The following is a 26,458-nucleotide window of genomic DNA, read 5'->3' as shown; positions in this document are numbered from 1 at the left end:
GCCTCAGGCCCCGCCCCTTCCTGCCCGCCTGCCTGGCCGCCGAGCCCCAGCGCGGCCCGCCGCTCCCCGCGCCGCCCCGCCCGCCGGCCGCCCCGCCCCGCCCCCCCCACCCCGCGCGGGCGGCCCGAAAACCCGGAGCGCGGCTCGGCCGGGCCGGGCGGCCGCACTGGGCATGCTCAGTAGCCGGGGCAGGTTTTTCGGCCGCAAGTAGGAAGCTTTCTGCACTACCGCGGAGAGGGGGAGCCGCGGAGCCCGCGCGCCGCCGTGCACCGCCGCCGCGCCCGCCCCAGCCCGGCCCGGCCCCGCGGCGGCGCGATGAGCCCGAGCCCCAGCCGGCCCGCCGCGGAGTGAGCGCGGCGCGGAGGGCGCGTTGCGCAGCTGCTCCTGCGCACCGACCCGGCCGGCGGCCCGCAGCGGCGGGAGTGAGCGCCCGCCCGCCCGGCGCCGCGCGGAGCAGGAAGCGCAGGCCACGCAGGGACCCGACTGGAACAAAGTGTGGGCCGCCGGCGGCTCGGCGCCTCGCCGGCCCTGCCCCGCGCCGCGCGCCCCGCCGCCCGCCATGGCCTCCGAGGAGCTGTACGAGGTAGCTCCCCTCCCCCGGCCCCCGCCCCGGCCGCGGGTTGCTGGACGGAAGCGCGCGCGCCCGAGTTTGCGGGCCGGGGGCGTCCCGGCCGCGGGGCCGGACCGCGGACGGGGCTGGAGTGCTGGCGGCGGGGCGTGGGGGCGCCCGGCGGAGCACTCCTGGGTGGGGGGCTCTCGCCTGCGGGGTTGTGGGGCGGGGGGGGCGCGGGGACGAGTGCGACTGTCTCTCGACTCTGCTGCCGACCCGAGCGCTGCCCGACACCGCGCCGAGAGGGCCGAGCGTTGACCGCATGCTCTAATTAGGTTTGGTATTGTGGCCGGAGCCAGGAAATTTAAACCTAACGCGGCTCCAACCGTCATTCATTTTTGCGCCGTGGTGGTGCGAGCTTCGAGAAGGGGGCCCCCGTCAGAACCGCGAGTTCTGGGCCAAGGGTTTGCCAGCGTCGACTTGGAGCGGTGTGGTTGTTGGTTTGGATCTCCAGGCGTGTCTTGTGCGCCCCGATGTAACTTCTTGACTCGTTGCAAAGTCGACTTCCTGGGGAGTGCAGACGCTTGGAGAGCACTCTTTGCTTTCGGGTGCGTGTTTGTAAATACAGCTTCGTAAGAGACTTCACTTGTGGATACTCCGTGGGTTCACCTCCGATGCGTTCAGGGACCTGGATGTTTAGGGACGTAAGGAAGCGTCTGTAACGAGTAGAGCTCCTTTGGCCCCCAGCGATCGCTTAATGAGAACCGGCTGAGTCTTCCGAGGTGTCCCCTCTTGCCGGTGCGTTACCGCCCTTGGCACAGCGTGCGGCTGTGTGTTACCATCCGTTCTGGCCTTCTAGCAACTTTTTGTGCGAAAGTTCTCTGGAGGAGGCTGCCTTCCGTAGAATCCGTGGTCTGCCCGACATGGTACATGGTCGGAGTACCTTGGCTGGCTGAAAGTGCGCCATTATGCTCAAGTCCTTTACACGCTGGCTGTGCCCTGCTGTATTCAAGATGCTGTCTTGGGTCATTTGGGCTCAGTTGTGTCCCACTCTTTGCCACCCCGTGGACTGCAACCCGACCAGGTTCCTCTGTCCATGGGATTCCCCAGGCAAGAATAGTGGAGTGGGTGGCCATTTCCTCCTCCAGGGGATCTTCCCAACCCAGGAACTGAACTAGAGTCTCCTGCATTGCCAGGAGGATTCTTTACCCCAGCCACTTGGGAAGCCCCATTTAGGGTACTAAAGAAGGGGGGAAAAAAATCTCCTGTTCTCAAGCTTCCATTCTTTCTAAGAAAGAAAGTGGTGTTTGGGAAAAGGCCCGGAAGTAGAGGCTGAGACGTAACAGCTGGGAGAGTACATAGCACCAGGGCAAGAGGGGTTTTGGTTTCTACATCAGACTGTTGGTGAGGATTTTAGGCCTGAATGTTCATGCTTCCTTCATTTTTGAGGTTATAAATACACAGTCGAGTCACTTGTTCCCTTAGTGTTGGGTGAGGGCAGCACCTTATACCTGAGTTGTATCTCACATGTCACAAATTATTCTGGAGACAGCATTTTGACCAGTAGTGCATTATGAACCAGATTTAGTTCTTTGTTTATCCTGTATCTTCAGGCTTTCTGCTCTGGTGGCAGCATTCATTTATAAGTCACCTTCTGTGCCGAGCTGTCGTTCGTAGAGCATGTCATTGAATGCCTGCCCTGTGGACGCTCCGTGGGGAGCCAGGGAGGGACGAGGGATGGGAATGGTTTGTGCCTCCCAAGAGCTTCTGTCGGGAGAATGAAGAACGTCGCAGAGAAACGACCCACACGTCGCAGAGAAACGACCCACTTGCACAGTGGAGCTCATCATTTGGAGTTCTGATTTTGGGGAAAGGTGTTGCAGGGGGTCCAGTTGAGGTGACAGTCAATAACGTGGTCAGTGTCTTTCCCAATGCGTTTTCTCACTTCTCCTTTACTTGTAGGCAGCAGTGTGTCTATATTAGGATTGCAAGTTTATCTGAAAGTCCTGCGTGTAGCGATTGAGAGCCTGGATTTGGAGGCCGAAAACCTAGTTATTGACATCACCTTGAGCAAATTAACCTTGAAAGCTCAGTGTCCTCAATCTGTAAAATTGGAATCAAACGCTTCCCTCGTAGAGATGTGAAGTTTAAATGAAAAAAACGTGTAAAGCAGACCCACCGTTCCCAGAGAGCGCGCTCAGAAGGAGATGGTTGTTATTGTGTTTTAACTGATCTAACATGCCTCTCTGAGGTCTGGTTTTGTTTCTAAAGGTATAGAGTTGTCCTGGGTTAATCAAGGCAATATTCCTTGTGAGGCAGTTGTTTGAAGTAAACACTGCATCTGCCTGGCTGCTTGTCAGGTGGGGAGGGGAACGGTGTGGGAAGCACCAAGATACGTTAGTAACCAGTTCCTGGAGCACCAGTTGCCTGGTCTTGTCCAGTTCTGCTTAAATCGAAGTCGAAGTTTCTTTTGGGGCTCCACCTCCACAATTCCACAGGGATATGTTGACAGAGAGGAAGTTCAGAGTCTTGCTTTTTGAAGTAACTTGGGATGGTAAGAACAGGGCTTCTGCGTCTGCCGTAGCCTCTTGAACTTGGGTGAGTTCCTTAACTTCTGTTTTCTCACCTGAAAAGAAATGAGGCCTCTGACATTTAGCACAGTTTCTGCTCTGAAGTGATTGTCCTCGGTCAGTGGTGAAATGGTCACGGTAGCCGAGCCTCGTGAGTGCAGAAGAGAACAGCCCCCCAAGGGGGAAGCAGCGTCAGCCTTTTCCAGCATTGAGAGCGCTTGTTGGTTGAGGGGCAGAGTCGATTTACCCGCTGCGTCTCCAGCAGCTAGGATCAGGGGAGGCAGATTTTTCTGCATTCATCCATCCTGCGAAGTTTATAGTCTACAGAAGAAGTCAGGCATCCTTTAGGGCAGGGACCCACATAGTTTGTGTAGAGGACCAGCTAGTTGTTAATACCCAAGACCTTGCAGGCCGAGTGGTCTGTTACCACTGCTCAGCTCTGCTGTTGTCACTCAGAAGCATCCACAGGGTGGGAAAATTCAAATTTCATATAATTTTTACATGTCATGTAATTGTCTTCCTTTTTTAAAAAAAGAATCACTTGGAAATGTGAAAAAAAAAAAATACAGTCTTAACCTATGGATTCTACAAAACAGGCGGTGGGCTGGATCAGGCCTGTGGGTCTTAGTTTGCTGACCTCAGCTTTAGCGGTCAGCTGTTCTGGAGGCAGGGTTTGCACGGGGCTGGGGAGATGGAGGGTGGGGCATGGAGCAGTTAAAGGGCTTCTAACCCCTATCCCAGCGCTAGGCTTTAGAGCCAGAAGTGTGGGTTCCAGTCTTCCCTTCTGGGTCAGGAAGGGAAGAGCTGTGTATCTTAAGTAGCTGAATCTCCCCCAGACTTCCTCATCTGTGAAATGGAAGTGATGAGCACTGCTTCAGAGAAGAGTGAAGCCTGAGTAACGTTAGCATCTCAGAGCAGTTGGTAACGTCACCCTATAAAACATCTTTATCTTCTTCCATTCTTAAAAAGAGCCACCGCCAGCTCACACCCTGAAAGCAGAGTTTCTTCCTTTGAGATTTCATTCAATGTCAAGTGAATTGAGTTTATCACCAAAGAAAACCGTGAACTCCAGAGGATCTTAATTTATCTAGTGGTCAAATAACCATCAGATTGAGTTCAGGTGGGCTGAGCGAAGACTCTAAAACGATGGAAACAGTATTCTTTTATCTTGATCATTCTTTTTCTCATTGGATGTGGGCTTTTCTCCTCCTGAGAACTAGAGTAATGGCTAATTTAAATTTCAGGAGGACCTCCGTTATCTCTTCTTGGCCTTCTGAGAAAATATTTATCCAACACATGGGTGCTTCAGGCAATCAAAAATGGAAGTAAGCTTTTAAGAATGAAATTATATCTGGCTTGTAAAACATGTCTTCAGGTTGGTTAGTTTGGAATGACAATCAGGATTTGGGGGAGAGTTAAGTGTTTGGAGTCTTTCTCCTCCCTTTGGGATAAGATTGTGCATTGCAAGACTTTTCTGTACACGGACCGGAAGCACAGTTATAACGAAGATTGTCTGTGTAATTTGGGTGGAAGTCACAAAAGTCAGGAGACCTTCCATGAACGTTGGTCAAGATGAACCAGCATCTGTAGTGTGTGGTTTGTTGGCTCTTAAGATTGAGATCCCTGAAATAAGAAAAGAGAAAACCTAGAGTCTGTTTTACACGGTGAAGTAAGTTAGAGAAAAACAGATGTCATACATTAAACAGACATATAGGAAATCTAGAGAAATGGTACTGAGGAACCTCTCTCTGCAGGGCAGCAGCCGAGACGCAGACAGAGAGAACGCACTTGTGGACACAGTGGGGGAAGGAGAGGGTGGGATGAATTGAGGGTAGCTTGGAAATACAGACAGTACCATATGTAAAACAGCTAGTGGGGATTTGCTGTGTGACGCGGGGAGCACGGCCCTGGCTCTGTGTCAGCCTAGGGAGGTGGGATGGTGGGAGGGAAGGTCAAGAGGGAAGGGACGCGCTGAGTCACGTTGTTGTAGGGCAGAAGCCAGCATGACATTGTGAATCAATTTTCCTCCAACTAAAAAAAACTAAAATAGAGTTATTTGCTGGGATTGATTGTGTGGTGGTAGAGTCACGTGTGTGTGTTTTGAAAATTAACACAGTCTGTTAAATGTGAATCGCTGAGGGTATTTATGCATTTGCCTGGTCGGGGAGGATGGAGACGTCTCCCATGCATTTGCTCTGAATTTGCTTCCAGCTCCTGTGTACTTAAGTTTTTCTGTTCTTGCTGTGGTACCTAAGACGCCTCATGCCCTATAATGATTTTAACCACCGAATGTATTTTCATGATACGTAGGACATGCTTCATTAAGTTTTGAGTGTCTGAGCTATATAAAGCCGGGTCTGAGTCAAGCTTTCGTAAGGGGTCTTCACCACAGCATCGTCGTGGGTCTTATTAAAATGCAGATTCTGGGTCCTAAACCCTAAGTTTGCAATTTGCTGTGTTTCAATGGAGACCAGAATCTCTGCTTTACACACCTTCCTTCTTAAGAGTGGATTTGGAAACCTCCAGATTGCACCGGCCTGTTTCTCGACAACGCCGAGGGATCGGGACGTGCCTTCCCAGAAGTTGAGCTCCAGGTGGGCGCACAAGTCCATTTTTCAGGCTCTGTATGGTGTTGCCCCTGGTTAACCGAGTCGTTCCAGGAAGGGGGCATTAAAACTACTCAGTCGTGAGGTTAAGGGCGGTTTCTGGAATGTCTTGTTTTCTGTCTCTGTCATTTGGCGTACTTGTCCACCAGGTTGTAAGGTTGGTGTGGATTGTCTTTGAGAATTCTTTTGTGGTCATTATTTCCCACAGTTCAGATTTTACAGTAGTTGTATTGATGGTCGGATTATGTTTTAATGATACAGTGAATTAAAGGAATGATTCACCTCCAGATTCCTCCTCCCCAGACTTGATGCCCAGGTGTTCCTTTTACACTCAGCCCCTCATTGGCATATGTGGTTTTAAGCCTGGGATGGGGAGAACGCCTAACTTGACTGTTTCCCACACAGACTTAACTCTCCAGCTTTTTGAGCTGATCAAGGCCTGGGAGGACCCATGTCTGGGGAAGGTCTTTTGCTTTGGTGTGAAAATTTGTTCAAGTCCTAAGTGTTTTTCTGGGGAAGAGGATCAGCAGCTTTTTTCTGTTTCTCAGAGGGATCTAGGACTCCCAGAAGAGAATCAAACTTGTTCTTGAGACCGGGGTTTCACACCCCTGCATTGGGCCAGTTTGACACCGTTTTTGCCAGGCTCTGCTCTGCTTCAGCCAGAGCCTGCGGTGAAGCGATGCTGAGGCCTCGTGACCCGGTGTGAGGCTGTATGCTGCTGGCAGTCTGTAAGTGGCTCTTCTTGGGATTCTCCATCCATGAAGCCTGCAGTTAGTATTTCAGCTCCACTTTTGATGATGCAGGGACTTCAGGTCCTGTAGCACTGATCCACCCCAGAACTCACTTGCTGTTCTTCTCCAGTGTTCAGCAGCCTGTGTGCACAAAATCTCACCAAGCAGAACCTTGCTGCTCCATACAGACAGCATTTGGTAAGCTTCACCTGCATCTTTGCCTGTTTCTTTGATTATCAGTCTTATCTCAGAACTTTCCTGTTTGTTTTTTTTTTTTTCCTTCTCTTTTTCTGCCCCCCTTTTCAAGTATATCCTTCAGAGATTTCTCAAGTGAGGGGTTGTTGGTGGGAAAGCCTCTGGTTTTCTGATTACCTGGAACTGTCTTTATTTTGCCCTCATTTTTCTTTAGAATCGAATCAGTTGCTTGAGCATTTTCCTTCAGCATCCTGAAGCTCCTGTGCCCTCTGGCTTCCCCATTATTGTTGAGGAGGAGGTTGTCAGCCTGGAGGAGGTCTGCCTTCTGCCTCTGGTGGCTCTGGGATCCTCTCCTTGTCTTTGGTGTTCTGGAGACTTGTTACAGTGTATCTCTGTGTAACTTCCTGTTTATTGACTGTCTTGATGTATGTTGTGCTTTCCTTGTGGATTTGTGTCTTGTGGGTTCTGAAAGATTGTTGGCCGTCTTATCATCTGATCCCACTGGGCTTCTAAACTCTGCCGCTGCGCCGCCCCCGCCCCCTTCACAATCCCCGTCTTACTCTCTTGTAGGCATCTCCTTGTCTCTGTTTTGTTTGCATTCTGGGTGTGTCCTCGGGTCTCACTTCTGGTTCTAATCATCAATTAACTCGTCCATTGGGTCTTTCATTTTAAGTTGTATTTTTTGTTTCTGAATATTCTGGTCCTCCCCTTCCCCATCCTCATCAGTCTGGCTGGCTTTCTTCCTCTTTGGTGTTTGTCTACTTTTATTATGACTGACTGACTCACGGTTGGTTTGGGTTGGAGGAAGTTCCTGGGGCTCTTGGATATTTTCCTTGCTTACCGCCAGCCCAGGGAGGTGTTAAGAGTTGTATTTTATTGATGATCTAGTTATTTTGCAGTGAGAGTGCCTTTTGGAAACCTGTTTGCTTTTTTTTTCGCCAGGATCTGAAGACACGGTTCTGATTTGGAATTTGTGGTATCTCGGATCAAGAGCTTGAGCCAATACTTAAGGTTTATCTAAAGATAGAATGCAGAGAAAGTGTGAACTGCATTTCAGGGGTAACTGTTTATGCAGATGGACATACGACTTACAGCGAGTGCTTCTGAAACATAACGTACAGTGCCTTCGCTCTGCCTTCCCGCTCTACACGCGATTCTGATTCTTATCAACCTTCACCTAAGGTTGGCCTGTGGGCTTGGCTGGAGCCGGTGAAGCCACAGCAGTTGGCCTGCTTGGTCCACCTCTGCAACCCCCGCCACCCCTCTCCTACCCTCTGTGGTGCCAGTACACGGTGGCTTCACCGGCTGGGCAGCCCCAGTGCCCATCCTCATTCAGAAGCTTATCAGAGGTCACCGTTAGCAGGAAGACTCCCTCCCCTTCAGACTCTGGGTGACTCATTCATTTCCTTTTTGTTTGACACTACTAATCATTTGTGTTTGCTTAAGCATTACTTATAAGTAAGTAACGTGTAAGTAAGTCAAGTAAGCATTGCTTCCCACGTGCTCAGACGGTGAAGAACCCACCTGCCATGCAAGAGATGCTGGTTGGATCCCTGGGTCAGGAAGATCCCCTGGAGAAGGAAATGGCAACCCACTCTAGTGTTCTTGCTTGGAAAATGCCACGGAGTCCAAGGAGCCTGGCAGGCTACAGTCCATGGGGGTCTCAGAGTCGGACACGATTTAGCAAGTAACAACAGTGCATGACTCTCTCTAGGTATTAAATATGATGAATATTTTCTCCTGGAAAGATGGGCTGTCCATTTTGGGGTTTATATTAGTGCATCTGAGGGTATGAACATGGTGAGCCATTAATAATTGCCGACTTTCAGCTGAAATACAAATGTTATAGTGACTGAAGTTGCATTATTTGAAATCATACCATGTATGTGAGAATTGTGCATTTAGGTCTTGTTTGAAAAGCCATATGGTGTTTTGGAGGAAAGTTATTTCTAAACTTGATACAAATAATTTGAAGGAAAAGTGTGTTCCTGGAAAGAGTATTTGAAATGTTGGCCACAGCATTTATGTTTACCCGCCGGTTGAAAAGTGTGTAGGGGGGGTGGGGGTGGGGGTCTAACCAGTAGTAGCTGGAGAAGTTAGCCCAGTGTTTTTGGGAAGCATCTGTACTTTTTGTTTTTGCCGTGTGAGGCTTTCAAGAGGGTGGCAGTTTGCAGCCTTTGTTGGTTGACCACCCTGCTTCCCTACCCCTGGTTGGTTGCAGGTCACGAATACCTTTGGGTACAATGGTAATGTTTTTCATCAGTAGATGACTGTTGGGAGTTCAGAGCAGCCCAGAGTTGCGGGCAGATTGTCTTAGCATGTAACTGATCTGGAAGCCTCAGCTGCTCAGAATGTGAGAACCAAGGCAGAAGTGCTCCTGACTATAACAGGTTGTCACACCACAGACAACCAGGTCTCCAGGTCTCTCTTGGAGGCCGATCGCCTGTATTTGCGGCACGATGCGCTTGGGCTCCCTGGCTTCCTTAGTGTGTTAGGAGCAGAGAGCTGGAAGGGGAGAGGGAGCCGCTGAGGGCAGGCGAGCTGACCTGAGGAAGTGTGTTCTCGAGACAGGCTGCAGAGGGACCCTGGCGTGGCACCTGCAGTCACAGATCACAGGGACTCCTGAGCCCCTCCAGCGGCTGAAGAGCCTGTTTACAGAGAGAAAAGCCCTGGGTGGAAAAGAGCGATCAAAAATGACTTGTAAGAAGTTTGGGGATGTAAGCGACAGAGCTCAGTTTAATTCTGTGGTCCGTTCTCCAAAGTGTCCCACTCAGGGATTCCTGATGGCAGAGGAGAGAGAGCAAACGTCATCAGGCGCGGAGGGAAGGGGTTGCAGACCCCACCTGGCTTTGAATCCTCTCATCCTCCGGAAACTTCTGTGGAGCTAACAGTGTGCTGCACGGAATGATCTTTGGCTTGACAAGTGTTTTCAGAGTAATTGCCCGTTAATGCTGCTCCATAAATCTTTGGGCTGGCTTGATGCTTCAGGAAGACGAGCCGGGAGTTGGTGTCTTTGTTCATCTCCTCACCATCCTCTTAACCCCGGGTTAAGGGCAGGGACCCGCCCTGTCCTCTTCCGTGACGGCGCTGGGTGGCAGAAGGATTAGATGATTTTAGTGAAATGTGAATGAAAATATTTGAACTGAGTCACCGATAAACAATTTAAGAAATCTTGTTTCAGCCCTTGTTTGTACCCTTGATGTTGGAAAGACATTTAGTTTCTATCTGAAGTCTTGTCTGGGTGTTGAAGGAAGGTGCAGGGACAGTTGCCTCCTGCTCTGCTTCTCTGAGGAGCGGGCTGCTGGCGCTGGGCCCGCCTGTTGCACACCTCCCGACCCTGGGCTGGCCGGAGCCCCCAGGAAACGTCCTGTCTCCTGGGCTCTGTCCTTCATTCCTCCCTCCCTCCATCCTGCATCTCCCGTCCCCTCGGCAAGGTTGGTCCCTGCAGCCTGATTTCCGTCTGCAAAGAGCCCTTGGAGGCCCTTGACCCAGACAGGCTCTGGCTTGTCGCTACACTTGGAGCTCTGCGAGTGGGCGTCCGGCTGCCCCCCTTGGCTCACCTCACTTCTCATCCATGCAGTTCAAAGGGAACCCCCCGACCTGCCTGATGCCTCAGAGTCCCAAGGAGGCGGCCCTGGCTCTCTGGTCCCCCCACCCCCTGGACTTAGTCCTCTGACTTCTCTCCCCTCGCGGGTGTACCCTTTGCACTCCTAGCAACAAGTATGACTGTCGTGTGATCTCTCTTGAGGGAGGAGCAGCGTGTGCGGAGGTGGGGGTGCTGCCTAGAGCAAGACTTGGGGAGCCTCCCCTCTCCATGTATACAGGCGGTCAGCGCAGACAGCTGATCCGCACAGACAGGGGAGAAGGCCCCCTTCGGAGTTACCTGCACCACTGGCTTCCGCTCCTCCTTGAGCTTTCTGAGACAGTAGCGTCCCCAGCCAGGGGGAATGCTGGGGTCGACCAGCCCTCCTTTCTCGCCAGCCCGGCTGTGTGGTCTGATGAGCCTCCCCCAAAGGCTCCCCTGAATACCCCCGGGGACAGAAGCCCCAGAGAGTCCCACTGAAGCACCCGCTGCCTGGGGAGGAAGGGGCTTGAGAGCCTCGTGTGGGGGCAGGTGGGCTCCTGGGGCTGTGTGCACTGCAGGCCGGTGGCCCCAGGTGTGGCGGCAGGGTCTGCTCGGAACCGAAGCTCTCCTCTGATCTCTGTCTCCCCGGGTCAGCGGCCGGGAGCGGACGTCTTCTCCTCCCGCCTGCTGCTTTGCTGCGCTCTGCTCCTCCTGCCCCGTCGGGCGATGCAGCGTTGAACTGTTCACAGAAGTAATGAGAAAACCGAGTGAACAGTAGCCTCGCTCTGTTTTTCCAAACCAGCTTCTGAACTGAATCCAGCTTTGCTTGCTGCGTATCTGTCGTCCTTCCCCTTTTCCCGGAAGGTTTTGTCCTGAGTGGGAGATGACTTCTCAGTCCGGTTGGACATCATTATCAGTCTAGGATGGGTCATCGGTCAGGTTTCTGCTTGTCTGTTACGTGTAAGAGGTTAGTAATGATACAAAAATGCGGCGAACCTGTGGGGAGGTTTACTTTTCTCTGTGTTCCATATACCTTAGCAGGGGTTAGCGAAGAGCTATTTGGTTAGCATTCTTAAATGATTTATGGGTTTGTTAAAAGTGGCATTTGAAAAATTTCTTCAAGAGAGTTTATAATGATACCCTTTAAATGTGAAGCTTGCTTAAACCTTAAAAAAATCTTTGAGTTTGAATGATCAGTTAACTGTGATGTGCCAATACTGTCTATGTATATGTAGGTGGTGCCTGTGATAAAGAACCTGCCTGCTCGTGCAGGAGACAGAGATTCAGGTTTGATCCCTGGGTTGGGAAGATCCCCTGGAGGAGGGAATAGCAACCCACTCCAGTATTCTTGCCTGGAGAATCCTATGGACAGAGGAGCCTGGCGGGCTACAGTCCATGTGGTCACTCTGAGTCGGACACGCCTGAAGCGTCTTAGCACACACACAGATCTTTTGCAAGCTTTAGAAAAGTTTCTTAGAGTCTGGGAGGCATTACCCCGGGTGAGTTAGGGTTTATGTTAAGGTGTTAGAGATTATTCTCTAAGACACATGCTAGCCCACACCTCAACAACAAAAGGAGTCCACTGACTGTTCTTGCCACGAGGACTGGAGTTTTAAGGGTTTCTTACTTCTTGCACTCTTTGTAGTATGAGTTAACAGTCGATGGTGGTTTGATTATAAAAAACCAAGGAGGATCCCAGCCAGCATCCTCACTTGCCTTTCTCTCCACGGTCTCCATCCTTGGGATCACTAAGCAGACGTAGAGAAGATGTGACTGAAATAGCAACATTTTCTCGTGGGGCTCCTGGGAGCTCCCGGGAATTACCGGTAGAGTTCCTGTGCCCAGCAGCGTGGAAGTCTTTGTATGGACCTAGAACTAGTGACTAATTATAGGGTAGAGAATGAACCGGCTTTGTATGGGATTAAGCGAATTTGCCAGGAGCATGAACCTAATGCATCAACACAGATAACAGTTTTTGAATATCACCAAGGATTTTAGGTTGAACAGGTGGCTATAACGAAGCACAAAACATTGATGAAAAGAAAGATCAGAGGTTCCACTTGCCCAGAATTTGGTCCAAAAGAGAATTTGAAAGTGTTTGGGAAACCGCTTTTGACTTACAGCATATCACCAACTTAACTCACTAAAACTTTATGGTTTTGAATTACTCTGATCCTTTCTCAGATTCATTTTTTGTGGATTTTTGGCGCCATGGGGGATATTCAAAAGGCTGTCGGAGGGCAATCCTAAAAGAGGAAAAAGACCCGAGAATGTTTGGTGTTGTCAACAGCTTCTTTGAAATAAAGAGTTTGGTCTCTTAAGGTCACTTCTACTTGAATTAGCTGACGCTCGTTTGGCAGGCAAGTGCTTTGAATTTGATGGTCTCATCACCTTACTCACGGTTTCTACATAAAGGCTCTGCCCGTGTCTAAGGAGAAAAGAAGGTGGAAGTCAAAGGGGGAAAAAAGCATCCCCTGCTGTAACACCCAGGTTATCTAGCGTAAACCGTAGAGGCCCATCGTTAGGAACAGCTCTGTGCATGAATGCAGATAGAAGGGTGCATTTACAAGTCAGTTATTTCATAAACACAGAATTCTATCCATGCTGTTCAGAAGACACGTAGAAGTCAACACTGAAGGAATTGTGTATCGTGCTGTAAAAACCTTTTTATGTTAATCGGTCCATTTTTTTCTACTTTTTTCTTTTTTACTTTTTCAAGGAAAAAATGAATGAAAATCCACAAAAAATGAATCTGAGAAAGGATCAGAGTAATTCAAAACTATAAAGTTTTAGTGAGTTAAGGTGGTGATATGCTGTAAGTCAAAAGCGGTTTCCCGCACACTTTCAAATTCTCTTTTGGGCCAAATTCTGGGCAAGTGGAACCTCTGATCTTGTTGAAGATCTTTGTAATTAATCCTACTTTTTGTTATTCGTCTTGTAAATATCTGTGTGTGTCCTCGCTCTTAAAAGATTTAAAAATCCGTAACATACGTATTTCACCCACAAAGTTAATGAAAATTTACATTTTAATCAAGTTTTTCTTCCTCATTTCATTTCTCATGTAGCAAATACTTCCTATCCCCAGATCACTGTCGTCGTCTCATCCAAAAGTTTTGTGTCCTACGGTGAGAAAGCCCTGCGGCTGATTTTCATGGTGTGCGCCGGGATCTGGTTTGTCTTTCAGCTGCGGGTCGTCTGCCGTCTCGGTTTGTAGAACCGGTCGCCCTCTCCTCGACCTGTCTGCCTCTCTGCCGTGTGTGAAGTTTCCGTGTGTGTGCACGCGTCCGCCAGTTTCTCCTGTTTACCCGATGTTTGTCTCGTCATGATCACACCTGACTCTGTAATCGGTCGGCTTTATAATAAGCCTGGGAAACTTGCCCTGCCGAATAGGGTGACCTTGTTCTCTTTTCTGAAAGATGGCTCAGCAGTTTGGTGGCGCGTTCTTCCTCTTCCCCGCCGGGGTTGCGCGCGTGGGTCCCTCGGTGGCATTGGAGGTGCACAGTGGGCCCGACGGGCGAGTCCTACCCGGTGCTCAGCCTCTCGTGGTGCTGGTAGGCTAAGTGGGGTGGCAGCCGGGGGGCTTGTTTCATGTTCATTGTCAGAGAAGGCCCCACTGATACGGTGATGTTTGGGGCTTGAAAAGGAAGGAGTGCCCCTGGAGGCGGGTGTGTCTGGAGCTGGAGAGACAGCTGGTACCTGAGGTCGGGGTCTGGGGTCCAAGCGGGGGCCCTTTGTAGATGTGCCCAATACTCTGAGTTTGGTCTTTACTGAGGCGGGGAGCCTTGGGAGGGGTGACATACTCAAATTCACATTTTTAAAGGGTTGTGTTGGGTGCCGGTATATAGGGAGAACCAGCTGGGGCGGGGCTAGGGAGGAAGGAAGACGGGCACAGTTGCTCGGGCAGAAGATGCTGGCGTTTGATACCCGGGGGGCCGGTGGAGTAGTGAGGAGTGATTGCCCCCGGGGTCTGTGTCGAAGGTGGAGCTGAGCACGCCTGACTCGAGGATCGGGTGTCCGGTGTGACGGAAGGAGAAGAAGCGGAAAGAACCTGGGGTTTTCGGGCTTGCGTCACTCGGAGAATGGGGTCGGCCAGTTGTTCAGACAGGCGTGACTGCTCAGGGCTCGGCTTGCGTTTTATCGCTGGGGAGATCTAAGGGGGTGGATAAGTGGGAGATGGGTTCTGGACGCGTTAAGTTTGAGACGCGTTTTAGACACGCGGGCGTGGCCGGGCGGCCCGGCGGCGCTGCAAGCCTAGCGTGCAGGGCACGTGCTTCGGCGGGAGGTGCTTTTGGGGGATGTCCGCCTCTGCAGAGCTGGTGCGATTCCCCTCACTGACCTGGACTCGGACTTAGTACGTCTTCATTGGGTAAACCTGGTTCTTCTCAGGTGGCGCAGTGGTAGCAGAACTCACCGGCCGGTGCAGGAGACACAGGAGACTCGGGTTCGATCCCGGGGTCAGGAAGATTGCCTGGAGGAGGGCACGGCAGCCGCCTACAGTCCGCGGGGTCGCGGAGTCGGACACGACCGAGGCGTCAGGCGCCACGGCATACGGCCGGGGAGGGAGGGCACCCGGCAGTGAGTGTGGGTGGAGAAGAGCCCTGAAAGTCGCAGGTTGCGAACATTCCTACATAGAGCTGGCGGGGCGGGGGGGGGAAGATGCTGGGCAGGAGACTCGAGCGGTGTGGGCAGGAGAGCGGCGGCGGCGCGCTGGAAGCAGGTGAGGAGGTTCCGAGGAGGGGACGACTGTGCTGAGTGCCGCGGGGACGACCTGGGATTGACCTTCAGGTTTGGCAGCGGCTGGTGGGGGAGTCCAGGGCTACACCTGGCTCGGGCTCCTGAGAGCGTGGGAAAAGAGACACGGAGGCCGTTCTCAGGACCAGTGTTTCCAAAAGGGAGCCAGGAGGGCTGGGTAGGCTCCAGAGTTTGTTTGCTTTAAGATAGAGATTATAGAGGGTTGTATGATGCTGGGGAGGAGCTAATGGGAAGAGATGATGAATCAGGGGGTGGGGGGGTGGGGTTGTGGGGGGGTGTGGAAGCCGCCTCTCTCTCACCCCTCCCCACCTTTTGGTTCTTAACTAATGTTTTATTACTCACTTTTAAAAGTTCTTCACAGCCTTTCTTAGATTTATTGAAAGTTATATTTTCTAACTAGTTAGTAATTTGTGCATAGGAAGCCTGTTTATATTCCATCACTGTGTCTAGCCACCTTGTTGAACTATCTCATTTGGAAACGTAGTGGATGCTTTTGGATTTATATGTAGATAATCATCTGTGGAAATAGGGGTGATCGTATATTTTTTTCTTTTCAAGTTTATACCTGTTAGTTCTTAACCTTGTTACTTTGGCTGGGACCATCAGTACAGTGTTGAGTATCAGTTATAAAAACAAGGATTCTTACTTTAAATTCTGAGAGTTCTATAAAATTTTATTATTAAGGAAAAGCGGTAGATAGTTGCTAAGATACCTTTTTTAAAAAAGAATCCGGTTGAAGTTCTCTTATTTCTAGCATGTGAGGAATTCTTAATCCTGAATGGTTAATGAATCGTATGGGATGTGCTTTCTGCATTTCTTACAGATTGTCATTTCAGCCCCTCGTTCCTTTGAATATTTTAATGTCTATTAATGTATTATCTGATGTTAAGCCATCCTTGCATTTCTGGGATAAACACTAGTTATACTGTATTGTCTTATGTGTTGTAATAGTCCCTTGAAAGAAAGGTAACCAACTTATTTTTTTAGATTATGAAACACTTGCTGAATTCTTGGATTTTTCTGTTTTGATTTTCTGTTTCTGAAATTTTTACCTGTCTATAAAATCATCTGAACTTCTGTTTCCTTTTAAAATGGAAGAGCTATTTGATTATTCATTAGAGAATTACCTTGTATTGATTTATTGGTGCTTTCTATTAAGTCAGTTGCAGCCTGAAGTTTTTTATATCAGAGTATTTTAGGATATTTAAAAACCTATACATACTGGATCTGTGATTATATACCTTGGACATGCTTTTGGTTTTTTGTGCTTTTTTCTTACAAATAGTTTATCTCACTTGATTCTTTTTAAAAGAGTCCATTTTTTGTTTTATTGATTATTTTTCTCTGCTTTCCGCCTTATTGCTTGCTCTTGGTTTCCTTCTGCGTTCTTTTGCTCTCTGGCTCTTTTCCTAGCTTACTGAGTTGAACATATAGCTCATGCTGTTCTTTAATGAAGGCTATAAAATTACCTTGTAAGCGCAGCTTTAGCCACATCATACAAGTTTTGTTTTTTTAAACCTTAAGTGTCTTTAGATTTTTCTATTTTTTTAAAGTTAATTAACTTGTTTGTTTGATTAGGATTTTTTTTCATGTTTTAAAATAAAAAAACTATTAAAAAAATTACAGCCCCAAGGAGTTTGTCTGTTTTCTGAGTACTTAAATGTACTTAAATTTAAATATTCTTAAGGTGAAAATATTCCTTTACTGTGTATTTTCTAATTGAATTACCCTGTGGCCAGAGAATGGTCTTTATGAAATTTTAATTCTGGAGGTTTCCTTCAGTGATCTTATAAAAGGGATTAAATTCAAGATTTGTTTGGTTCAGAGTTCTGTGTGTGTATTTGTAATGTGTATGTGTGTGTGTAAACAGTCAGGTGTTCATCAAGCATTGACTATATGCCCTGCAATGTGTAGTATTTCTTTTAATGAATTTTTTCCTTCAAATTTGTTTTTATATGTTGTTACACTGACATGTTTTGGGTAGTATTTTCTAGTCATATCTTTTTCCTTTTTAGTTAAAAAAAATCTGGTTTTATTTAAAAGTGTCTCTTGATAGCAAAATATAGTAAGATTTTTAAAACTTCAGTGTGAGGTCTTTTATGAGCTTAGTGTTATGCTTTCTGAACCATTTGGGCTTGTTAAAATGTTTGCTCTTTTATCCTCCCCCCCCCCCCCACCCAGTCATTTGTTGGTTTGAGAGGTTTTTCTGTATGGATTGGGTATTTATTCATTCTTCTGGTTGGAAGATACAGATTGTTTGTCTTCCTTGTGGTTGCCATTACTTTCTTTAGAATCTACTTAACTGTTAATCCGAATGATCAAATCATTGAGTGATTTCTTCTGAAATGTGACAGGGACATTGTATTCTTTACCTTTTGAGTATATCTATGCACTGCATCTTATGCTCACTGAGAATGTTTCTGTTCTTTTTAGTGTACCAGAAATGGGATATGCATGCAATACGCTTATCTGTCTTCCTTGAGAGCATAAAGGACATGGCTCACTATTCTTTGAGGTCTCCAACCTCACCTCCACTTGATCAAGATTATTATCTAGTATTTGTTCTCTTTTAAAAATAAACCAATTTAAAAAATCACAAGTTTGAATCTCTTCCCTTGTATGTGGACTGACTTTTGTTCCTGAATTGCCCCTCACTTTCTTTCCATTTTTCTCTTTTTTGAGATATAATTTGGATACCATAGAATTCCTCCTTTTAAAGTGTAAAGATCCATGGTTTTTAGTATATTCACACAATTGTACTCACGTTCAGTCAGCTCAGTCGCATCTGACTCTCTGCGACCCCATGGACTGCAGTACACCAGGCCTCCCTGTCCGTCCCAGCTCCTGGAGCTTACTCAAACTTCTGTCCATCAAGTCGGAGATGCTATCCAACTATCTCATCCTCTGTCATCCCCTTCTCCGCCCACCTTCAATCTTTCCCAGCATCAGGGTCTTTTCCAGTGAGTCAGTTCTTCACATCAGGTGGCCAAAGTATTGGAGTTTCAACTTTAGCATCAGTGTTTCCAATGAATATTCAGGACTCATCTCCTTTAGGATGGACTGCTTGAATCTCCTTGCAGTCCAAGGGACTCTCAAGAGTCTTCTCCAACACCACGATTCAAAAGCATCAGTTCTTTGGTGCTCAGCTTTCTGTATAGTCCAACTCTCACATCCATAGGTAACCACTGGAAAAACCATAGCTTTGACTAGATGGACCTTTGTTGACAAAGTAATGTCTCTGCTTTTTAATATGCTATCTAGGTTGGTCATAACTTTTCTTCCAAGGAGTAAGCGTCTTTTAATTTCATGGCTGTGGTCACTATCTGTAGTGATTTTGGAGCCCCCCAAAATAAAGTCTGACACTGTTTCCATTGTTTTCCCATCTATTTGCAATGAAGTGATGGGACCAGATGCCATGATCTTAGTTTTCTGAATGTTGTTTTAAGCCAACTTTTTCACTCTCCTCTTTCACTTTCATCACCAGGCTCTTTAGTTCTTCTTTGCTGTCTGCCGTAAGATGGTGTCATCTGCATATCTGAGGTTATTGATATTTCTCCCAGCAGTCTTGATTCCAGTTTGTGCTTCTTCCAGTCCAGCGTTTCTCATGATGTACTCTGCATAGAAGTTAAATAAGCAGGGTGACAGTATGAAGCCTTGACGTACTCCTTTCCTGATTTGGGACCAGTCTGTTGTTCCATGTCCAGTTCTAACTGTTGCTTCTTGACCTGCATACAGATTTCTCAAGAGCCAGGTCAGGTGGTCTGGTATTCCCATCTCTTTCAGAATTTTCCGCCGTTTGTTGTGATCCACACAGTCAAAGGCTTTGGCATAGTCAATAAAGCAGAAATAGATGTTTTCCCGAAACTCTCGCTTTTTCAATGATTCAACGGATGTTGGCAATTTGATCTGTGGTTCCTCTGCCTTTTCTAAATCCAGCTTAAACATCAGGAAGTTCATGGTTCATGTACTGCTGAAGCCTGGCTTGGAGAATTTGGAGCATTACTTTGCTATCGTGTGAGATGAGTGCAATTATGCGGTAGTTTGAGTGTTCTTTGGCATTGCCTTTGGGATTGGAATGAAAACTGACCTTTTCCAGTCCTGTGGCCACTGCTGAGTTTTCCAAATTTGCTGTCTTTTATTAAGTGCAGCACTTTCACAGCACCATCTTTCAGGATTTGAAATAGCTCAGCTGGAATTCCATCACCTCCACTAGCTTTGTTCGTAGTGATGCTTTCTAAGGCCCACTTGACTTCACATTCCAGGATGTGTGGCTCTAGGTGAGTGATCACACCATCGTGATTATCTGGGTCATGAAAATCTTTTTTGTACAGTTCTTCTGTGTATTCTTGCCACCTCTTCTTAATATCTTCTGCTTCTGTTAGGTCCAGACCATTTCTGTACTCATGTTGCCATTACCTAATTTCAGAACATTTCCACACCTCAGGAGGAAGCTCCATACCCACTGGCTGTCAGCCTCGAACCCTGGACCCCTGGGAAGCACTGATCTAATTTCTGTCAGTCTGTCTGTACTGCGCGTTTCAGGTAAATGGAGTCACAGTACAATATGTGGTTTCTCTGCCTGGTTTCTTTTCTAATATGCTAATGATTTAGCATAATGTTTTCATGTATGAGTATATTGTTTCTTTTATGATTGAATAATATGCCGTTTTGTGACTGAACCACATTTTGATTATTCATTCATCATTGATGGATATTTGGGTTATTTCTATATTTGTGTGTGTGTGTGTTAGGAGTAATCCTGCAGTGAACGTTTATGTAGAAGCTTTTATGTGAATAGTTTCAGTTCTCCTGAATATGTATTTAGGGGTAGACTGTATTACATCTTTTAATTGTTTTAGCAAGGATTTGAGATAGTAAATTCTTGACATTTGTACATCTAAAGATAATCTTACTATTGTCACTGTTAATGACTTTTTAGCTGTGAATAGATTTTATTGGTTGACAGTTAAAATTTATGAGCTTTGCAGCCGATGAAAAATCTGCTCTTTATAAGTCATCTGAGTTTCTGGTGGTTTAAGATTTCTTACCTATGATAGTTCTGTAGTTTTATTACTGTGAGTCTAAGAGTGGATATGATATACTTTTGATCTGAGTGTGTGGATGATGTGAGGGTGTTTGGTCCTTTTAATCTTTGTTACTGCCTTGAGGAATTGTGTCCCTATGTTCATACAATAAAACAGGCCTATAGTTTCCTCTCCTTGTTTCATGTCAGAATTATGTTCTTATCATAAAGTTATGAAGCATCCCCTTCTCTCACTTTCTGAAGTTGGTTTTGATTCTTTATGAAGTTTTACTAGAATTTATCAGTGGAACCATCTGAAATTTTGTGTTGAATTTAGATTATGAATTCACTATCTTTTTTGGTTTTTGTGTTTGTCAAAGTTTAAATTTTTCATTTTAATCTTTCTGTTGGTTTTCTAGCTATATTTCATTGCCTTTTTTTTTTTTTTTTTTTTTCCTTGAGGGGTGTGTAGTAGTTGCTCTCTGGGGATTGCAAAATTCATTTTGGCTTTATCCCAATTTAGTTAGTTATTGGTATTGAATCACCTTGGGTGAAACCCAGAATTTCTTCAGTAGTATATTTCCGTTTCCTCCCTCTTCCCTGTGGTAGTAGCATCATATGTATTTCACCTAGATAGCTTTTCCTGTAGTGTATTTCCATTTCCTCCTCGTATCCTCAGTATTGCCGTATGTTACGTGTATATACCTTGTAAACTCATTGGTAGTGCTGTAATTTTTGCTTTAAGTTGTCATCTTTCATAGAAGCTAAGAAATTATATATTATATATATTATGTATATATATCTAGTCATCCCTCAGTGTCCATAGGGAACTGGTTGTAAGACACCCACGCATACCAAGTCTGCATATACTCGTTTCTTATGTGAAACGATGTAGTGCTTTCATATAATCTGTGCACATCCTCCCGTATACTTTAAATCATCTCTAGATGACTTATAATGTCTAATAGTGTAAGTGCTAGGTAAATGGTGGCCAGTGTGTTACAAATTCAAGTTTTGCTTTTGGGGACTTTGTGGAAGTTTTTTCCGTGAACATTTTGAACCCACTCTTGGTTGAATGAGTGGATGTGGAACGTGTGACTAGTGTCCTCACACAGTGACTGTCTCTGGCTTTGTTTCTTCCTGTACATTTAAGTGACCGCCTAGTGTGATTGCCATTCAGACAAGAGAACTTTTTTTTTTTTTAAGCATCTCTTATAGTCACATCTGCTCGTGATAAATTGTTTTCTGTTAGAAAATGTCCTCGTTTCACCCACAACTTTAAAGAACAGTTTTGCTGGATACTAGAATTCTTGGTTGACAGTTTTTTTGTTTGTTTTTGCTTCCCCGCCCCCGGCCTTCTTTGGCAGTTAGAATATTTGGTTCCAGTGTCTTCAGACTTCCACAGTTTCTTAACGAGAAGTCAGTGCACGCTCTCACCTTTATTGTCTTTGTTTCCCTGTATACGATGTGTCGTTTTCCTTTGGCTGATTTCAAGCTTTTATCTTTGGCTTTTAGCGCTATGACCAACATGTGTCTCAGTAGTTTTGTCTTTATTCTGTTCAAGGTCTGTTGAGCTTTTGGTGGATATTTCAGGCATCTTCAGAAATGGTTTTCGTTTCTCTGCTGGGTTCCAGTTAGCGTGTTGCTTCCTGCTGTCACACGTATTGAAGACTCCACTCATCTTTCAGTCCCCTCTTGCCTTCAGACTCTTCTGTATTCAGGACCACTGCAGATGTTAGAAGAAAGCGTCTGCTTGTTGTTCAGTCCGTCTGCTGAGTTCATTTTACTGTTTGTCTTGTTCATTTGTTTCTCTGTTCCAAGTCTTTTAACTGTTTGTTGGTGGCCTTAAATCCCAAATCCAGGCTCACTTGGAGCCAGCTTCTATTGACTGTCTTCTTATCTGCATGTGGGTCACTCTTTGCTGTGGTTTTGCTTGTCTAGTTGAAAACTGGACATATTATAGTGACCCTGGACTGTGGCATTCTTCTGAGGATTATTGGAGTTTTATTAGGTTGGTGCAAATACATAATTATGGCTTCAGACCATGAATTTCAAATCATTGTAACTAGGAGCTGAGTCTGAGTAAACGCTGGGAGATAGTGAAGGATGGGGAGGCCTGGCGTGCTGCAGTCCGTGGTGTCACAAAGTGTTGGACACGACTGAGCAGCTAAACAACAAGGCTCACGCACATCGTTATTGACCAAAACAAGAACCATTACAATCAACACATTTGCCAATTAGAAATAAGTTTGTTTATGCCACAGGAATAAAGTAAAAAATCCATGCTTCAGGATTCATTGAACTCTTGGAAGGCATTTTCTGCATCCGGCTGGTGGTAGAAGCATTTTCCTTGCAAAAAGCTGTCAAGGTGCCTGAAGAGGTGGTGGTTGGTTGGTGAGAGGTCAAGTGAGTATGGTGGATAGCAAAACTTTGTGACCCAGGTCGTTGAGCTTTTGAAGCGTTGGTTATACCGAGTGCAGTCGGGTTGTTGTGGGAGTGAATTGGGCTGTTTCTGTTGACCAGGGCCGGCTGTAGGCTTTGCAGTTTTTGGCACATCTCATCAATTTGCTGAATATACTTCTCATAGGTGATGCTTTTGCAGGGGTTCAGAAATCCTGTCGTGGATTAGACTGGCAGCAGACCACCAGACAGTGGCCAGGACCTTTTTTGGTGTGAGTTTGGCTTTGGGAAGTGCTTTGGAGCTGCTTCTCAGTACAGCTGGTAAGCTGGTTGTCGCCGGTTATCCTGTACAATCCACTTTTCCTTGCATGTCACAATCCGATCACTTTGTTGACCGGTTTGTTGTTGTACAGAATAAGGAGAAGATGACACTTCAGAACGATGGGGTGTTTTTTCCTCTGGTCAGCTCATGAGGCACTCTGGAGAAGGAGATGGCAGCCTGCTCCAATATTCTTGCCTGGAGAATCCCAGGGACAGAGGAGCCTGATCGCCTACAGTCCATGGGGTTGCAAAGAGTCAGACATGACTGAGTGACTTAACACACGAGGCTGTCACTTATCAAGCTTTTTCACCTTTTCCGATGTGCTTCAAATGCCCAGCACCATAGAATGGTTGATGTTGAGTTCTTGAGCATCTTCCCGTGTAGTTTTAAGATCAGCTTCAACATTCTCTCAGTTGGTCATTGTCAACTTGCATGTCCAGCCGCTACGCTCCTCATCTTCAAGGCTCTCGTCTCCTTGCAAAACTTCTTGAACCACCACCGCATTGTACATTCATTAGCAGTTCCTGGGCCAAATGTGTTGGTGTTGTGAGTTGTCTCCACTGCTTTACAACCCATTTTGAACTCAAATAAGAAAAATCGCTCGAATTTGCTTTTTGAATAACGTAGTTTCCATAGCCTAAAGTAAATATAAGATAAACAGCAAATTAGAAATCATTGGGAAAAGAAAGCATAAAGCAAGAAAGGTGCATTAAATGTGGTTATGTTATACATCATTTTAAGAATGTATTCCAATATCAAACGGCAGATTTCAACAAGCAAAAACCATGATTAATTTTGCACCAGCCTAATATTATAGCAGTTATTAATAAATGCTTGGAGTCAAGCTATGAACTTCATTTTTCCTTTGATAGGCATTTTACATCTCTGATCTGTTCTTGCCTTTTTGATGTTTCTTCATTCTCGCTCCCCAGGCCTGCAAGATTTGGACGTTGGCTTACCATCCAGGTAGAAATGGCCTTGCTGTCTACATGGTCTTTCTTCTGGGGTTTCCCTGGGTTCTAGTTGCTCTGCCAGCTCTGGGCTTGGTGCTTGACGTCTCAAGCCTCTACAAGCTGAGCACAGCTGGGACAGAGCATCCCATTCACAGATCTGGCACCATGCTCCTCCTCAAACTAAATGCCTTACTGGTTTCTGACTGCTGTTTTCCCAGGCCACTGGTGGGCTCCTTTGAGCATATGTAGTTCAGCTGTCAGCCAGAGATTTCAGCATTTTATGCTCCAGATTTGAGCGTTGCTCCTTCTACGATGCTGGTGCTGCCTAAAACCCCTGAATTTCTAGTTGCTTTCCCAACTCTGAACTCTCGTACCTGGCACCTTCAACTATTAAGGGTCTGGTCTTTTCCCACCACCATTTCTGCAGCCATAACTTTGGGGATTAGGCAGTGTCCTCAAGCCAAGGAAACACATAGTTACCTTTCTTAGACCTTAGGGTTGTTATTTTTGAGATTTAACCCTTTCCCTGGCTTCTGGATGAGATGGCATCACTGACTCAATGGACATGAGTTTGAGCAATCTCCAGGAACACAGGGAAGCCAAAGAGTCCGACACAGCTGAGCAACTGAATGAACTGGCTTCTGTAAGCACTGTCTTTAGGTCAGTTCAGTTCAGTCACTCAGTCGTGTCTGACTCTTTGTGACCCCATGAATCACAGCTCGCCAGGCCTCCCTGTCCATCACCATCTCCCGAAGTTCACTCAGACTCACGTCCATCGAGTCCATGATGCCACCCAGCCATCTCATCCTCGGTCGTCCCCTTCTCCTCCTGCCCCCAATCTCTCCCAGCATCAGAGTCTTTTCCAATGAGTCAACTCTTTGCATGAGGTGTCCAAAGTACTGGAGCTTCAGCTTTAGCATCATTCCTTCCAAAGAAATCCCAGGGTTGATGTCCTTCAGAATGGATTGGTTGGATCTCCTTGGAGTCCAAGGGACTCTCAAGAGTCTTCTCCAACACCACAGTTCAAATGCATCAATTCTTTGGCTCTCAGCCTTCTTCACAGTCCAACTCTCACATCCATGCATGACCACAGGAAAAACCATAGCCTTGACTAGACGGGCCTTACTCGGCAAAGTAACGTCTCTGCTTTTGAATACACTATCTAGGTTGGTCATAACTTTTCTGCCAAGGAGTAAGCGTCTTTTAATTTCATGGCTGCAGTCACCATCTGCAGTGATTTTGGACACCCAAAAAATAAAGTCTCACACTGTTTCTACTGTTTCCCCATCTATTTCCCATGAACTGATGGGACCAGATGCCATGATCTTCGTTTTCTGAATGTTGAGCTTTAAGCCAACTTTTTCACTCTCCTCTTTCACTTTCAGCAAGAGGCTTTGTAGCTCCTCTTCACTTTCTGCCATAGAGGTGTTGTCATCTGCATATCTGAGGTTATTGATATTTCTCCCGGCACTCTTGATTCCAGCTTGTGCTTCTTCCAGCCCAGCATTTCACATGATGTACTGTGCATGTAAGTTAAACAAGCAGGGTGACAATATACAGCCTTGACATACTCCTTTCCCAATTTGGAACCAGTCTGTTGTTCCATGTCCAGTTCTAACTGTTGCTTCCTGACCTGCATACAGATTTCTCAAGAGGCAGGTCAGGTGGTCTGGTATTCCCATCTCTCTCAGAATTTCCCACAGTTTATTGTGATCCACACAGTCAAAGGCTTTGGCATAGTCAATAAAGCAGAAATAGATGTTTTTCTGGAACTCTCTTGCTTTTCCATGATCCAGCGGATGTTGGCAATTTGATCTCTGGTTCCTCTGCCTTTTCTAAAACCAGCTTGAACATCAGGGAGTTCACGGTTCACGTATTGCTGAAGCCTGGCCTGGAGAATTTTGAGCGTTACTTTACTAGCATGTGAGATGAGTGCAGTTGTGCGGTAGTTTGAGCATTCTTCTGCACTGCCTTTCTTTGGAATTGGAATGAAAACTGACCTTTTCCAGTCCTGTGGCCACTGCTGAGTTTTCCAAACTTGCTGGCCTACTGTCTTTAGGTAGTTTTTTAAATTTTTTTTCTCCAGTGCGTGTTTCATAAATGTTACGAGTGTCCTCATGACCTCCTCAGCCCTCCTACCATTGCAGAGAAGTGGCTTTTGGTTTGTTTGGAACCATTAGGGAACACTTATCTGTTTCAAGAGCATGTCTTTCTGTGTGCTTTCATTGCTTTGTAGGGTTATTCTTTAATTTTTTTCTTTGTAATACGTTTGTGTGAGATTCAACCACCATCCTTTTTCTGCTGTTCATTTTCATTTAAAAGTAGCCTCTGCACTTCCGGAAGGGGAGCACAGGTCAGGAGAGGGTTTCTCAAGGCGCGGCCCTGAGCTCCCTCTCGTCGGCACCCTGGTCTTCCTGAGACCCGGCTGCGCCCTGCATCCTCGCCGTCAGCTCTCACCTGCACCTCCTCTGTCCGCTGCCCCAGCTGTCCGCGTCTGCTCAAGGTTTAGCCGGTCCCCAGCAGTTTCCCTCGGCGGAAGGAACTCTGCCGGCTCGGTGTCGGGAACTCCGAGGGCCTAGCCAGCCCAGGCCCCTGAGCCCCGGCCTGGATTCCGCGCTCACCCGTGGGTGAGTGTGCGGAGGTTGCCGCCAGCCCCCTGTGGGTGTGCTGTGCTCTCCAGGGCCCCTGCCGATGGTGCTGGGGCTCCTCCGTTCGCATCCATCCACGCCCGCTGGCTTCCCGCCTGCACAGATCGTGGTCCATTGGAGTCTCGTGGCTCTTTGTGATTTTT

The 26,458-nt window shown here is 46.9% G+C and overlaps 1 protein-coding gene across 1 annotated transcript in view; it reads left to right on the top strand.

The window, feature by feature from the left end:
* The first annotated feature begins 223 nt into the window (after window positions 1-223).
* Window positions 224-26,458, top strand: part of CDYL (chromodomain Y like) — a 95,648-nt gene continuing 69,413 nt past the window's right edge. The window contains exon 1 of the mRNA XM_027958623.3: window positions 224-583. Coding sequence (XP_027814424.1) covers window positions 560-583 — 24 coding nt within the window. The 5' untranslated portion in view covers window positions 224-559. The remainder of the gene's footprint in view (window positions 584-26,458) is intronic.

The sequence above is a fragment of the Ovis aries genome, chromosome 20 (assembly GCF_016772045.2).
Source record: "Ovis aries strain OAR_USU_Benz2616 breed Rambouillet chromosome 20, ARS-UI_Ramb_v3.0, whole genome shotgun sequence".
NCBI classification, from domain to species: Eukaryota; Metazoa; Chordata; class Mammalia; order Artiodactyla; family Bovidae; genus Ovis; species Ovis aries.
This window is presented reverse-complemented; position numbering and strand designations above follow the sequence as displayed.